The sequence below is a fragment of the Tiliqua scincoides genome, chromosome 11 (assembly GCF_035046505.1).
Source record: "Tiliqua scincoides isolate rTilSci1 chromosome 11, rTilSci1.hap2, whole genome shotgun sequence".
Taxonomy (NCBI): domain Eukaryota; kingdom Metazoa; phylum Chordata; class Lepidosauria; order Squamata; family Scincidae; genus Tiliqua; species Tiliqua scincoides.
In genome coordinates, this window is record NC_089831.1 from 26,076,720 (window position 1) to 26,093,797 (window position 17,078).

The 17,078-nt window shown below is 51.0% G+C and overlaps 1 protein-coding gene across 1 annotated transcript in view; it reads right to left on the reverse strand.

The window, feature by feature from the left end:
• Positions 1 to 2,009: 2,009 nt before the first annotated feature.
• Positions 2,010 to 17,078, reverse strand: part of ZBTB16 (zinc finger and BTB domain containing 16) — a 161,389-nt gene continuing 146,320 nt past the window's right edge. The window contains 3 exon segments of the mRNA XM_066639552.1: positions 2,010 to 2,430; positions 4,551 to 4,718; positions 10,287 to 10,457. Coding sequence (XP_066495649.1) covers positions 2,201 to 2,430; positions 4,551 to 4,718; positions 10,287 to 10,457 — 569 coding nt within the window. The 3' untranslated portion in view covers positions 2,010 to 2,200.

The window sequence follows — 17,078 nt, forward strand, 5'->3', positions numbered from 1 at the left end:
GAAGCTTTTGAAGGGGAACTCACTAGCCAGCATCAGGGTTCCACCCAGAGACTGCCAAGTATTCTTCTTAATAAGCAGCACCCTAGAATGGTGCTGCTTTCAGGGGAGCTCTGGGTAAAAAAAATGGCAGCTGACACAAGAAGCACTGATGTTGGTTGATGAGTTCCCCTCACCCCCATAATCAATGAGTATTTTGGCTCTGCTTTGATATTCACCCCCTCCATTTATATTCTCACCCCCATTTTGAGGCAAAAGTTCTCCTGTGAGAACTTTCCTCTCAGCCCTAGTAGGCTGTCACAACTGCCTGAGGTAAAACACACCTGCCTCTCTGGCTCCCAAACAGCTACCCATCAGTTGTGTATCTGGGGAATAGCGCTGGTGGGGGGGGGGCAGGATGCCGAGTAAAGATACCATGTAGGTTCTGGGGACGAACGGACGGACGGACGGACGGAGGTGCTGAATACGCACTTAGGGTCCAATCCTAGCCAATCTTCTAGTGCCGTTGCAGCCGCGTCAATGGGGCATGCGCTGTATCCTGCCATTGGGGAGGGGCAGTCATGGAGTTCCCTTACCTTGGGGCTGCATTGGCAAGGAAAGTGAGATTGGGTTGGGCCTTGAGTCCTAGGCAGGAGGGCACGGGGCTGGCTGCGACCGTCTTGTGTGCAGCACCAAAGTCCGCAACTGCCGTTCAGCAAACTAGGTGATACTGGGAACAATGGAAGGCAAGACACCTGAGCCAGTAGACTCCTCTGTTGCCTGGCTCCAGACTCTCTTGCCCTCCTCAACAGGGTCCCTACAGTGCCTGCCTGCGGGGGGCTCCCTATTCTGGGTCCATAGAGGAATGTGAGCACAGGCCGCAACTCTCCATTGAGACCAACGGGGAAAGGTGCGTCTGGGCTTGCAAGCCACCTGCCCTCCTGCTCAACGGATCCTCGGACCAGAGCACACGTGCCTGAGCGTCGCTGGGTCTCCCAGAAACCTCTTCTGTTTCTCTTCTCAGCTGGGGAGGGAGCGAGGGGGGTGCTGGAAAAAGAGTTGTTTCTCACCCCCTCCTTTAAGCAGCCTGACCACTAGTACTAGCAAATGTGCAAAATTATGCCGTTTCTCTCCCACCAAACCCTTCCCCACTCACTCAGGAAAGAAAAAACAAAATGCATAGAATGGTCTTTGGTCAGGAGAAAGGACAGCAGCCAGGAGGGAACACCTTCCTGTGCTCCATGGAGCAGTGGTGGCAGAAGCCCTTGGCCAAAGCCAGGCACACTGTGGGAGAGAGAAAAATGCAGTGATGCAATGCAGGCACAGCAGTGTTATTCCACTGAAGCAGCCCTCCGTCCCCTGCCTTTGGCCAAGGGCAGCCCAGTGCCCGCTGCCTCTTCTCACCCACCCGCTGCAGCCTGGGAGCTGTGCCTCCAGATCCCTCCTGAAGTCACCGAGGACTCTCCACACACCACCCAAGGCTTCTGCCCAACCATTCATGATGAACATGCAAGAGCTCCTGTGGCACAGGCAGCTCCAGTTGTGTCGTCGCCCCCCCCCCCAAAATAATCTCTGGCACAGGTGGAAAAACAGGGAGGGTGATGCACAGACACCAGCAGCTAGCAGGTCTTAGATGCATGGAGCAGTTGCACCTGCACGGGGCACCTGTGTGCATGCACATATACACGGAAGCTGCTGTACCAGTATGCCTGGATTCTTCACCCTCATGCTTCCACCCGGGGGGGGGGCAACACTCAGCTGAGAATCCTCAGTGCAACCAGTCCTTGGGGGAGCCCAGAGCAGCAGGTGCTCTCAGTTTTCAGCGCAGATCAGAGAAATCAGACCAGCCCCTCCACAGGCAAGCAGACAGGGCTGTGCCAAGCCCATCCCAAGGCCCTCACACATGCGTGTGCACCCCCACACACGCATGGAGGTAGGAAAACACAAGCAGGACAACGTAACATGCGGCTAGGACTGGATCTAGATACGTTTCTCTTTCCTGGGTTCATGGCCAGAGAATCGAAAGGGCTCCACCTCTTTCCTCCCTCACCCCACCCCAACACTCAGCGGCCTTGCAAGCCAGAAAGACAACGAGCAAATCCTAATTGAACAGGACAGGAAAAATGAAAACCAGGAACTGAAAAGAGGGGAGAGGAGGAGGCCGGAGGTGATCCAGGGGGTCAGTTCTGCCAGTCCTTCCCGACTCGACCCTCCCCTTGTCCCTTCAGACGTAGCAAAGGTACAGGTAGGTCTTCTCTATCCTCCAGTCGGTGGGGATCTCTTCTGGTTTGTGGCCCTTCATGTGTTTCTGCATGGCGGAAAGACTGGGGCAGTAATCCAGGCAGATGGTGCACTGGTACGGGGAAGCGCCGTTGTGGGTCCTGAGGTGCTTGATCATGGCAGAGTAGTCTCGGGACCGCTGGTGGCACAGCTTGCATTCAAAGGGCTTCTCTCCTGCAGAGGAAAGGCACACAGGAACAAGAGTCACTTGGAAGGAGAAGGCAGCTCGAGCACTCCTCTGCCCAGACACAGCACAGGGGCCTGGACATCTTGTTGAGCGCTCCCCAAAAGACTAACAGTGTTTGGAAGAACAAACATCTGTGTTTGGCTATGTAGTTATTAGAAAAAGTGTACGGGTGCGCACTTTTGTATGCATAAACACAATTTTTGTTTGCGCTCATGATTCCTTCAGTGGAAGGCAATCTAGAAACATTGCTTTGTATCAGTAGCATAGCCAGAGCCGGGTGGGGGGGTGCAGTAAGTATTGCAGGTGCCACAATAAGCCATGCAAGTGCCCCTTCCCACTCACCGTCAGAGCCATTGGGGCAGTGACAACAACGTGTAGGTGCTCACTATAGGACAAGTGCCTGCACTTTGCCGTTGCTGCCCTGCGGGCTTCAGTGGTGAGTGGGAGGGGGCACTTACGTGGTGTACTGTGGCACCGGCAAAACTTTGCAGGCCCCCCCCCCGCTCTGGCTATGCTACTGCTTTGTACTCTGCAGTTGAAACCATTCAAACAAATATCAAGCTTCTATCTGCAATTGACAGAACCATCTCAGGAAAAGAAAAGGGGGGAAGCCACATTTTGGGAGAAGCACCGTGGTGGAATTCCGCAAACAGAACAAATCAAAGGAGTTTGCACAGTTGTGATCTTACTAAATGTGTGTGATTTCTTCTGCTTCTGTGGGTCTTGCTCAGGAGAGGTGATGCATTAAGAGATCCATTCCCTGGAAATGTGGTTCCCTGACCCCATTTTCTCAAATTTTAGCCTTGCCCATCTTCACAGTCAGAAGCATGGAGAGCTTGCTTTTTGTTAATAAAAAATGAATGGGAGTCGAGACTCACAATGACGAGATCCTTTGGCAAATACTCACAGGCCCCTCAAACGTGGATCTCATCTAAGCTTGCAAAGAGTGGGATTCCCAGTTACTGCAGGAGCAGGTGACTTACACCTGCCTATGACAACCTTCCATCTTAGTTCCTTGGCCTCTCTCGGAGACCCATTTTTGATACTGTACTTGACAGCAGCCACCGCCAGGTTGCCAGCCAAGGGGGCTTGTTTCTGTGCAGTAATTAACTAGCTCGGCCTTCTTGATATTGATACTTGCTCTGTGCACAGACAGAGCGAATAATGAAGTAACGAGCAGCAAAAGTGATCTACATATTGATCTGTAATTTGCAATCGTTGCTGGCTGATGAGTACAGAGAAAGTGGAGTGGCTGGCAAGAGGTCTGCTTCCACAAGAGACCAGGATGCAAAAATCCCCCACCTGTTCCCAAACCCAAGAGTCCCCCAGACTGTGGCAAAAAAAAAAAAAAAAAAAGGCTGGCCTGTGTGCAAACAGGGACACTGTTCCCAAGGGAGAGAAATGGGATGCTTGCATAGGGTTCCCTCAAGCCAGGAGACAGGAATGGATACCAGACCAGTGTTTGGTGAAGTTGCTGCCTTCAGAGAGCTCACTCCCATGTTAAGGCTGAGCAAAAATCCTTAGAGAACTGTTGGATAAGGAGATTTAGGGGCACAGGTGTGCAGCCTCCCCCCTTTCTTTGCTCTCATTTTTCAGTGGGAATGATATGTTTAAGGCCGCTAAGGGCCACCACCTTTTTCTCCAGAATACCCCTTGAAACGACATCAAGTGATGACAATAGCAGGGGTTGGAGGTGTCCCCTATGAGAGAAACATGGCAGCCAACACTCCAAGGTCATGGCTGTAGGCTGGATTGCTACGAGAATCAGGTCTTCTTGGGAGTGGGGCCTTCCCCTCCCTCTCGGTTCACCTGGTGCCGGATTTCTTAGTCTTTGGACAGTGAGGAAAGGTTGTTTGCTGGGACTACAAGCAGCTTTTCATTTTAGGGCTCTGATTATTTCAATTGCTCCAAGCTGCGGCGGCTGCTTTCGAATGGCAAACAAAGGATATTGCATACTGCATTGTTTCTTAGTGAAATATGTTGGGAATCACAGTTGGACTTTCTTTTAAAATGGAAAGGTAGGATGAAAGGGGTTGAAATAAAAGCCGGGCACATGCTAGGCCGTTGGAATGACAATGGAAAGAACCATGATTGTGAGGTTCCATACCTGTGTGGACCCTGTAGTGGGTCTCCAGCTGGTGCTTGAGGCTGAACTTCTTGCCACAGCCATTGCACTCATAGGGCTTCTCGCCGGTGTGGATGCGCTTGTGGCCCTTTAAAGTGCTTTCGTCCCGGAAGCAGCTGCCACAGAATTCACACTCGTATGGGTGGTCACCTGCAATCAACGTGGTACGGTTAGAGAAAAAGTGCTGGGCACGATCAACAGGAAGGAAATGGTGGGGGTGGAGGCGGGATGCTGGGCAAGGCAGAGAGTGAACATGTGGGAATCTGTGTGGCCTGATGAGCAGGGACTCATGGACTCTTCGCTCACAACAGGAGAGGAAACGGAACGCTTTCCACATGCGCTGCCTCCGACGTATTCTCGGCATCACCTGGCAGGGCAAAGTTTCAAACAACACAGTCCTGGAACGTGCTGGAATCCCTAGCATGTATGCACTGCTGAAACAGAGACGCCTGCGTTGGCTCGGTCATGTTGTGAGAATGGATGATGGCCGGATCCCAAAGGATCTCCTCTATGGAGAACTCGTGCAAGGAAAGCGCCCTACAGGTAGACCACAGCTGCGATACAAGGACTGGCTCGGTCATGTCGTGAGAATGGATGATGGCCGGATCCCAAAGGATCTCCTCTATGGAGAACTCGTGCAAGGAAAGCGCCCTACAGGTAGACCACAGCTGCGATACAAGGGCATTGCAAGAGGGATCTGAAGGCCTTAGGAGTGGACCTCAACAGGTGGGAAACCCTGGCCTCTGAGCGGCCCGCTTGGAGGCAGGTTGTGCAGCATGGCCCTTCCCAGTTTGGAGAGACACTTTGCCAACAGTCTGAGGCTAAGAGGCAAAGAAGGAAGGCCCATAGCCAGGGAGACAGACCAGGGACAGACTTGCTCCCGGTGTGGAAGGGATTCTCACTCCCGAATTGGCCTTTTCAGCCACACTAGACGCTGTTCCAGAACGACCATCCAGAGCGCGATACCATAGTCTTTCGAGACTGAAGGTTGCCAACACATGATGAGTATTTCAAAATGGAAGCCACACTGGAAGCCTCTGCTTCCAGTGGTTGCCATTTTGAAACGCCCCAGGAACACTGGTGAAGGTGAGTGAGGTCAGGAACACTGACCATCACAGACTGCCCCACTTTCACTTTCCGAACCTGACTTCCACAGCAGGAAACAGGCACTGTACTAATGAAATAAAAACAGAGTAAGCACAGGCAGAGGTTCTCCTCCTTTATGACTGAGTGACCACAGCCACAGTAACCCTGCTTAACCTGCCCCCCCCAAACCTGGAACAATAATAATAATAATAATAACCAGGTATTTATATACTGCCTTTTCTGGTCATCGGATTACTCCTTTGACTTTATTCAAGGCGGTTTACATAGGCAGGCGTTTCTAAATCCCTCCAGGGGATTTTTTACAGTCCTAGAGGTTCTCTCTTTCAAGAACCAACAACATTTCAGATGGATCTTCCTGGTTTGGTCTCACTTCTGGCCTCCAGTTCTCCCACGCAGGCTGACAAGCAGCTCTGACTCTCACATGGAGGGCAGCCAAGACGCTTCTTGCTCACACCAAGAGCAGGTGGAATCACTCAGCTGGGCTTGTCAGCTGCTTCAAGGTCTCGCCATTCTCAGCCGTTCAGGGAGCTGACGGTGTCCTCGAACTGGCGACCTTCTGATGTTATCTTTGGGCTAACGGAGGCTCTACCCTCTAGACCAGACCTCCTGCCCAATGTATTAAGCAGTTGTGCAAATTGGTCTATAAAAGCCAGGTACCAGTTTTTAGTACCTGGGGATGCAACTTCAGACCACTCGACGTGGAACCTAATGTGGTGTTCTCCAACAAGCAACCCCCCAACAAATCTCATGCCTACCCACCCTGTCCTTGACAGGATACGGCAAGGGAAAGAGACTAACATGCTTCCAAATTCCCAAGAGCCACAATGCTGAGATGCTGAGGAGGAATCATGGAATATTCTTCATATGTCTACCTACACTTGTGGTGGTTTTTCCCGACCAAGCATCAGAACACCGTTTTTGGCACAACTTTTTCAGTTGATGATCAGAGGATGACAATTCCCAAGCCCCCACCCCCACCCCACCCCCCAGCCTTTTTTAACTCAGGAGGCTTGAGAGGCAGATCTTGAGGCACGTGCTAACAAGGCAACCCACTTCCCTGCCCAAGAAGTGCAGCTAGAAATGCTCGGTGGAGCGCGGCACGGCTGTCATGGGGGAGACAGGTAGGGACCTCCCATTAGGGAGAGGTCATTTCCCGGCCCGCTGCTAACCAGGAGGCAGCCCACTGGAGGTCACAGGAGAGATGTATGGCGCCCCTCTGAAACAAGACTCTCCATTCCTCTCTAGCAGCCCTGCTAGGTGCTGTGCAAGTCAAGTCTCCAAAGGACTGCAGAACAGGACAACTGATCGTTTCTCCCAGAGGAATCAGCTCCTGCTCAGCATAAAGGTGGAGAAATCAACACAGCACCAGAATCTGAAGTTTTGGGCTGGAAGGCTCCTGCTCCCATGCCCCCCTCTGTGGCCTGGGGCTGGACTCCAGCCCAGGCTGCTTCCGTTTCCCATCTGTAAAGTAGGGGCATGAGCAACTAGGTACACCGGTGTCCTACTTAGGTTTTATTTGGGAAGAGACTCCAAGTGACCCAGCTCTGTCGATCCCTGAATCTGCTCAGGAAGGATTTCCGTCAGGACGAGTTTGCTGCCCTGTTCTTCTCTGGCTCACGTTCCTGATCATATCATGTGCTTTGGTGATGCAACAGGCAGTATCGCTGTGCTCCGATTAATTATATGGGTTAACCCAGCATGAAGCACACATGCATCCATCGACACACCAGCCAATCCGTCACACGTCTCGATTGACAAAATCTCAGGTCATGAGGCAATCAAGGCAGACAATTAAGGAAACCGGTGCCCCAGCCCTCTCCCTTTGGCGACCTGGAAATTAAGGGGGGGGGAGATGGTGAAATCCACTGATGAAGAGGGAAGCAAGCTGGGCACTCCTTTGAGATGCAGACAAGGCATATGAAAATAAACCCTCCTGTCTGTCCATCTCCTGCCCCCATCACAGTAAACAGTTCAGAGGCCAGATGAATTGTGGGGTGGGGAGAAAAAGACTGCAAATCCTCTAGCCCCATAAGGATTAACTGACTTGTTTTGACAGAAGCCTGCCAAAGAGAGATTGTGCCCCAATAAACTAGCCTAAGACACTGGGCCCTAAGGCAGGTTAGGGGCAGAACCAATGGGAAAGTTCTACTGCTCAAGTCCAACTGAAACAAGGCGAACCTGCAAAGCTGAACATCCCGGCAGATTGCACCCCTGTTGCTTCTAAGGATGCCAGGAGCCTAAAAGTCCCGGGACTGGGGGCACTGACTCCAGAGTCCCCACTTCAGCATCCAAGCCTCACGATTCCTTCCCCAGGCAACAGGAAAACAAAAAAGGTGAGGGGCTCCCAGTTCCTTTTTATTTATTACAGAACCCGAATGGAGGGACAATAAAGATAGATTGATCGCCCAGGACTTTGTTCATGAATATTTAAATATCGCTGATTCGTCTTGTCAGTGTAATTACAATCTTCTCCGGGGCCCGCCGATCCGACGGCCGCAAGTTTACGGTAAAGAATGGCCCCACTGTATTTCACTTGTCCCGTTGCAGATGTGCAGGGCCGCCAAGCGTGTAATGCTGCTCGCATTTCATACATTTTCCTCAGCTGCTGAAGGCTTAAGTCATCCACAATGACCTACGCTTTTTCATTATCCCCATGTCAAACCGAGCTCGTGTCTGAGCATAAATTGTCCTTCTCGTTATAGACTCGCAGGCTGCTGCCTGCACTTCCTCTTCCCAGTGATATTTTACGCCCTGGCTTTTTCCCCTCTCCAAGCACACCATTTTTTGCTCTTCCTCAGGCAGAAATCCCTCCACCCCCCCCCCCCCAATTTAGGGTCCATATTGCCTCTGTTCCAATGTAATTCTGCCAGCATGGCCAATTTTGTTTTGTTCACGCCTCGTGCCTGCCCACTTCTCCCCACGTCGCACTTGGTTGCAGAGATGAGCAGGCTTCCTTGCAAGGCACTGCTGGAGCACTGCTATGGCCTTAGAATGGGGAGCGGGTGGTCCACACATTTTGGCTTGCCTTGGCAGGCAACCAAACCTATGTGGAAGGACAGATTCTGATCTCTGATTTTCTGTGGCACCTCCAAAGCTCAAAGAGAAGTCAGGGACCGTCTCCTGTTTCCCTGCCCTTCTTCAGGTTGTGGAGAGGGGTGGAAGAATTGCTCCAGCAGCACTCCAAGCACCTCAAAGTACAGTGTGACACAAAGCCCCAACTCTCTGTCCTCCAGCTCCAGCTTAGAGAGCTGGAGAGAAGGAGAGAGCTTAGAGCTGGAGAGAAGGATGAGGAACGTCCCAACACTTGTGCTTCTAAAGTGCACCACAACTGCAGTGCTCATCTGGATTTTCAAGGAGCTGTATCAATGACACCTGCTTCATAATCCTTCTGGGATGGGGAAAACCGGAGCAACATATCTTGTGTAGTATCTTGTGTACAAAACAAACAAACAAAAAACAAAACAAAAACCACACACACCACGGCACAAACCTGGCTGCCAGGAAAGAAAAAATCCAATTTGTGGCACGTTGATCAACTTTGCAGGGCCTCTTAATGAGCCTGACCTTCAGCCCAGGACAAACGGGACTAATTAGAGCCCCCTCTAGTCAGGCAGATGCACCTGTGACCCACTCTCTGTGGTTACTTGGTGCATTTACCAGCTGGCTGAGTGGCCAAGCCGAGAGCCTGTAGACCACCTTGTTGGCCTGTCTAAGGAGGCTGTTAGCCAGCCAGCCACGGAAATCGGGGATCCGTCAATGCCAGGCACTCTGCTGGCCTGTGTACCGAACCCAGCTGCGGATGCTAAACATGCAGAGTTGGAAGGAAAAGGAGCTGGGGGGGGAAGGGAGGGAATATTAATGAGGCAAAGCCGAGAGCCTGCAAGGCGCAAACGCACAGCCTGGCTCCAAGCTTGGCAAGCCCCACCAGAGCCGGAGTGCGGTTGGGATGAGCAAAAGCAGGAGTGGGCACTCATGCTCCACCAGTAGCATAGCCAGAGGGGGACACAGCAAGTACTGCAGGTGCAGCAACTCTTGTGTAAAAGGCTCCTCTCAGTCGCTGTCAGAGTCAATGGGGCAGTGACGGCAACATGCAGGAGACACTGTTTGGTTTGACGAGTGCCTCAGCATTGCCATCGCTGCCCCAAACAGCTTCAATGGTGAGTGGGAGGGGCCACACACACACAGCATGCTTCAGTGCCTCAGTGGCGTAGCTGGAGGGGGGCAGAGCACTCAGTCTGGTAGGGGAGCCTTAAGCGTGGCATGCAAGCAGCCCCTCCCTTTGGAGCCATTCCCGGCAGGGGAACCAAAATGGAGCCGTATGGTGCAGAGCATGACTCTGTTTTGCTCCCCCCGCCAGGAATGGCTCTGAAGGGAGGGGATGCGCATGCTGCGCTGAGGCTCCCTGCCGGACGGAATGCTCTGCCCCCCTCCAGCTATGCCACCACACTGCCTGCTGTACTTACAGCATTACCTCCCCCTCTGGCTATGCTACCGGTCTTCAGCCCTTCTGGGCAGATCACCTGGATAAACCCCAAGCCAAATTCCCAAAGAAGCATCTTCCAGGGAGCAGTTCGGCGTTCAGCTACGACTGGCCTTCTGTGCCCCTCTTACCTGTATGGGAGCGCAGGTGCCTCTTGAGGGCTGTGTGGCTGGGAAAGGTGCGGTTGCACTCGCTGCAGATGTAGCTGCGCACTCCCGCGTGAACCTCCATGTGCTGCTGCAGGGCCGTCTGAGTCTGGAACCGTTTCCCGCAGAGCAGGCAGAAGACGGCCATGTCAGAGCCTGGGGGAGAGGAAGAGGAGGACACAGTTTCAATGGCAGTTCTTCTAAGTGTCATGCTAAGGAGCAGAATTTCGCTCCTGAGAATCTCAAATTACTTTGCTATCACAAGTTCCTAGTCCTTCTGAAGACAAAAGCGCATGGGCAAGGACTGGCGAGACAGGTTTGGGAGGGGGAACAACACGTTCAAATGCTGCACCCTGAAAAGCAGAATTTGGGGACCCAGAACAACTGTTCATTCTGACTCAAAGGCAACATTTTCCCTTGATTTGCAAGTTGTGTGGAAAGGACAAAGAGTGAGACAGTACCCTGAAGGACTATCTGTACCTTGATCACTGTAAAACTTATTCAACTTCCTTTCTTCTCTTCAGAGATTCCAACCAACTTTCCCACCCACTTTCAGGTGTACTGTTGTGCAGCCTTAAGGACTAGAAACTTCTTTTTTAAAACATTTGCAGGTCAAACTTGACTGTACATTTAGAGTCCATGCCTGTACTTGTTTGCTTCCTATATAGCAGCTGCAGAGGTCCCCAATCTGCACTGGGACTGTGATCTGGGGAAGGGGGTTTGCAGTCCCAGTCCAGATTTCTCCCCAGCAGAGATGCTCCCATTGGTGCCAATGAGATCTTTCTTCTGGGGCAAATAGCTGCAGGGAGAATCAATCCAGATCAGAGCTGTGGCAGGGCAAAGAGTGAAAACCACTCTCCCCCTACTGTGGCACTGAACCAGATTAGCCCCACCTCTCGGGGCAGCTGTTTGCATTAGCAGGGGTCACAAAACCTTTCAGCCGAAGGGCTGCATCAAGCATCTGGCACAGTGTCAAGGGCCAGAAAAAAAATTTAATATAAAATTTAAATAAATACATTAGAGATGGAAGTTAGATGAATGAATTGTTGGAGTTGGTGCAACTCCACCTGCTGTCCAGAGGGGGCAGGTTGCTGTCCAGAAGGGGTCAAGCTATGGCTCAGTGACTCTGACCTTTCTACCTGTTCTCTCTGTGATCCTTGTGTGGTGCGGCCCTAACCCTTTATCCTTCCCTTCTCCTCTGAGCACTTCCTCTTGTCCTCTGACCACGGACCTGTTAAGATGGCACACCAGGGCTCTGATGCCCAGGCCATCTTGAGCACACGGCATGCAGGGCGAGGCAGTTCCAGGGCCTTGCTATCTCTAAGTGTTAGCTGAACCTCTGATCCTAATCAGATGCTGTAAATATACACTCAATGGAACTGTAAGTAAATAACTTCTTTTTTGCAACTTTAACAAGCCATTGCCTCTTTGTCTTTTTTTTATTGATTAGCAGTCAGTCGGGTGAGGGAGGTTCCCTGGGGTAATACCCAAAAGGGGGGGGGGGTCTGCTGCTTAAGCTACTCTGCTTCCCCCCAAAGAGGAAACTATTTTTAATTTCCTCCAACATGAATAAATGGGCTCAAATGTCCAGGATTTCTCCAACCACCAACACAGCCCAAAGCACACACGGAACCCCATTCCCCCACCCCACAAGCACAACTCTGGTTGTGTTTGGTCAGCTGGGCCAGAGGCTCTCAGGGGATCAGAGGCAGGCTGGATAGAGGCTCACCATGGGCCGCCTCTGGCCTCTGGGCCGGGGTCTGGAGACCCCAGCTTTAAAGAATGAACAGAGCATAGACTCCAATCGAAGAACCTGTGCATTGTCCAGTCTGGCCTTCGGAAGCTGCATTTCTGTGCCTCTTCAACCCTCCTGCAGAATCTCAGCATCCACACAGCTCTGCACAGCAGTGGCACAGCGGTGAAGCTTCCTGCAAAACCTCGTGCTTTGCACCCCCTCTAGCAATGCCACTGCTGCACAGCATCTTACTTGTCCTCCCTGTGCCTAGCAGAAGGGAGTCAGGACAAATATATGCAATCTGCAGCATCAAAGAAGAGCTATTTGCATACTGTATTAAGACCAAATCGTTAAGTCCTCCCCTTCCTCCATCCCTCCCAGCCCCCGTGCAGAATCTGCCCATCTTTGCCAATGGCAAGACCAGGACCTTCTCACCATCAGAGGGAACCCCTCTCCAAGCGATATGCAGATGCAGCCACTTTTCGGGCAGTCACTTCATAAGCAGTTATCAGAGAGTATATTAAGAGACTGTCCCCCCACCCCCCACCCCAACCCTACTAATGAAACCTGATTAAAACTGGTTAGGAAGCAGATTAAAATAAAATAAAAATAAACAGGCAAATTAAGCAAAAATGAAAGAAAAAAGTTATTAGGTGTTTTCTGTGGCTTTTACATTTCATCAGTGGAAATTGGGAAAGAGAATGTGTTTTCTAATGTGCTTCTGGAATATCCATTCTGCAAGAGGTGATTTTGAAGAAGCAGCATTAAAAATATTAACTATCACTCTAAAAATGGAAAGGAAAAGAGAGAAAAGTCGATAGTTCCATTTCTGTCTAGCAACCGATAATGAAAACACCAAAGTCTCATGATAGGACGGCCATCTAGAAACAGTTCCAGATCCTGATTTGTTCCCCAACCATGGTTTGAAGGAAACTCCAGTTCTGGGGTGCAGATTTCAGGCAGAACCGCGGCTAACCAGAAAGGTTTAAACCAGAAAGAGTAAAGGGGTTTCTCCCCTGCTTACCATGCACGTGCAAAAGGGGGGGGCACTGTGTGAGCCTGGAGCCTTCCGGGACCCCCCCCCCACAGAACAGATATCCCTGGTTTCCCAATGTGGGTCCTACAAGGAGTCAGACCCCTGGATTATCTAGTCCACAACTCTGACTGTAGTGGGTCTCTAGGGTCTTGGGCAGAGACACCCGGTGCCACCCGGTGCAAGAGCTCATTATGTCACTTCCATGATAGACCTCCTACCGAAGCAGACCATACAGAATAAATTACAATATCATATGCACAGTCTGAATGCAGGGGCATCACTAGAGTTGGTGCCACCCCCATTAACTATTTTATTTATTTATTTATTTATTTATTTATTTATTTATTTATTTATTTATTTATTTATTTATTTATTTATTTATTTTATTTAAAAGTGCAGGTTACCCAACAAATCACTAACAAACAAAAAACCAGTGGCCAACTTGATAGTTCTCACACAATTGAATTAGCTCTGATCCATGGCAATGAGAGTTGACTCATATTAGCACCTTATTGGTTCCCAGCTGTGTCATAATAACACCTCATTGGCTCTCAGAAAATCAGTCTCATTAGTTAGTTTTGTTTAAAAAATCCACTTTTGGTTACACAAGGCAGTTGGGTTTTCTTTTTCAGGTTATTTGGCCACAACTGATAGACCTCAGATATTTAAACGCATTTAAATTTGTTTCGTTGCATTCTGATGCACTCCCCCTAGTGACCGCACTGGTCTCGGGCAAAAGGTTCGTGCCAGAACAAACCCTGGAGGACTGGGGCAAGGTGCTTGAAGAGCAGTGAGGATGCACAACGCAGTACACACTGCTTGACACTCAGGCTGCAAACTTATAGATACTTACCTGGGAGTATGCCCCATTGCACTCAACGGGACTTGATTCTAAGTAGACATGCCTAGGATTGGGCTGTCAGTCTCTTCTTGCAGGAGATCAGTTAAGCCCTAACTGGAAAAGGTTTGGTAGCTGGCGATTACAAGGTACCTTCCTTTTATATGGCAAGCATCCATGTGAGCAGTGGTGTAGCTAGAGGGGGTGCAAAGCACTAAGTTTTGCAGGGAGCCTCAACACAGGTGCAAGGGTCCCTTCCCCCTCCCCATCAGAGCCGTTTCAAAATGGAGGCGAATGCTAGAGAAGACCCAGAGAAGAAGCAAGGGCCTACCTGAAAATCTTAGTGCTTTGCACCCCCTCTAGCTACACCACTGCATGTGAGTGTCCAGTTGTGTCCCAGTTCCTATTCTGGAATCCACCTTTCTGAACAGGAGGTGCACTTCATGCTCACTCTCTCAGGCAGGCCTGATCTCTGCCATCTTCCAGACCGACAGTGCAACCCACAGCTCTCTCAGTCATTTTACACCCGCACAGCAAGGCCGTGAGCCTGCGCACCCCAGATAAAGAGCAGCGGACTGCAGTCATGGAAGTAGTAAATCTCTCTTCCCTCCCCTTCCAATATTTACACATTGTCAATAACAAATACCCAACGACCTTTGCGCTATTAAACAATTTGTTTTTGTTTATGCAGAGTTGATTGTTCCGAAATGTATGAGTCAGTGCAAATTGCATTACCCAGGGAAGGTTAGAGCGAGTAAACCTGGGGTCTTGTGGAGGCCCATTAGGGAGGGGGAGGAGAGGGCGGAAATAAAATTATCTAGAAAATTGTATTAGCAATTCATTAGCGACACTACAATGTTGAAAGGTAACCACGAAATCTGTGCTGCCTAAAGCAGAAAAGGAGATGGAATTTTCACTTCATTTGCGTGTCGAGAATGTGACGGGAAGGGGGTCTGAATACCAGAGGTACTCTGTGCCATCAGGGCAAGACAGCATGAAAATGCAGGGTGGGCATAGTTGTAGCCCCCAATTTTGAGGGTTGCTGCTCATGGAAGATGTCAGAGGGAGGGCAGAAGCCTTTCTGATACGAGGTGCAACTTTTGCATTCACAGCCAGTGACAATTCTCTGTGCACTTGGCTTGCAAGCAACCCTGAACCTCTTCTTATACAACCTTGCAAGAAGGGTTCAACATGGCCAGCTTGACACAGTCTGCTGCCTGAGGCAGTGTGCCAAAGGTTGCCCCCCTTTGGATGTGCCAGTCTCTAATCCTCCCACTCCTTGGACAGGAATAGGAAGAGGGGATGGAACAGAAGAGGGAATAGAGAGGACAGGAGAGCGGTAGACTAGCACAGTGGTTCTCCAGCTTACCCACAACACAACACCCTTCCTCTGATAATGCCAGTCATGGAACCCAGAAATGTGTGCCAGTGATATGATGACACACAGCGTGATGACATCATTGGCACTTACTTCCGGGTCACGCTTGGGAAGAAAGCTTGAAAACCTGCATTAAAACAGTCATAAAGGATGGGGGGGGGGGTCTAAAAACCATCACATGTGGCCCTCACTTAATGGAGAAGAGCCTCTGCTCTGTGATCTGTTGCAGTCATGCTCCAGCGGTCTGGCTGGCTCATGGCCTGTGATGCCCCTGGGGACTTCTCACAATGCACAGTTTGGGAACCTCTGGACTAGAGCGCTGGAGACTCACTGAGGAAGAGGAGAAGCTGTGAAGGCGAGGGGGTCGGTGAAGGCCGCTGCTCCCCCCAAATCCGCTTCCTGAGGCAGATGCTTGAATTGGCCTCATGGATGGGACGGCCCCGAAGTTAAAGATCTCAAAAATAGCTGATGAGTCTTGCTTGATACCAACCAAGATGGGTCCATCCAGTTGAGCCTCCTGGTTCCTAGATGTCTCCGGGAAGTCCACAAGCAAGTCATAAAGGGAAGAGCTTTGCATTGCTGTTTCTCCCCAATTATCTGGAGTTCTGCCTCAGAACGTGCCCTTTCTCACAAGAACATCAGAACAGCCCCACTGGCTCAGGCCACAGGCCCATCTAGTCCAGCTTCCTGTATCTCACAGCGGCCCACCAAATGCCCCAGGGAGCACACCAGATCACAAGAGACCTCATCCTGGTGCCCTCCCTTGCATCTGACATAGCCCATTTCTAAAATCAGGAGGTTGCACATAGATATCATGGCTTGTAACCTGTAATGGATTTTTCCTCCAGAAACTTGTCCAATCCCCTTTTAAAGGCATCCAGGCCTCAATCTCCACCATGGCCAACAGCCCTCAATAAGCCTCTGCTCCTCCACCAATCTAATTCCACTCAGTCCAATCCTGAGCTGCCCAGAGCGTAGGGAAGGTACGGTGCCAAAAATAGCTACTGCAGCATCCAGCTGCCCAGGTAGACGCTGCCATTTCGTCAGGATAAGGGGACTTTCATCCCTGGCCCCCAAATAAAGGAAGCAGCCCCGCAATGGGGCTGCTTGATTATATGGCAGCTCTGGAGCTGCTGCAAAATCAAAGAATTTCATGTTGGATCGCGTGGCCTGACACAGAGATTCTCCCATCCCGCTTCCTCCCTCTGGAATGCCTCCTCCCTGTCCTCTCCCTGCCCTCCTCCACCTCCCCCTGCCCTGGAATGCCTCCTCCACACCTCCCCCCACGTCCCTACCTACCAATCCGCTGCCCCGTGATTCAGGTAACTGCCAAGCGTCGGAGCACCGGCTTTCCATCGGCGCTAGCCCAGCACCAACTGGTGCTGGGCCAGCAGTAAGTCTCACAAATGTGCCTTATGGCACATTTGAGACAGTGCGTGCCAGCGGTAAACTGGTGCACATAGCTCAGGACTGGGCTCTAAGTCAGTGGCCATCACCAGTTTGGTGGCAAAGAACTCTGCAAATTATGCGCTGCATGGAGAACTTTCTTTTATTTGCTGCTGAACCTCTTCTCTCTCTCTCTCTCTCTCACACACACACACACACACCCCTCAGCACTGAAAAGAAGATGTTCGTGCACTCGCTGGAGTTACGGCAAAGCATCTCTATTTACACCTGTGCCCACTTCCCTACAAATTAGATCTTTGAGGGGAACCAGGAGAGCAGGCCGCAAGCTCTGCACAGCTGGAGAAGATTCCAGGTGCAGCACCTTCCCCCAGCAAGGCGCTTAT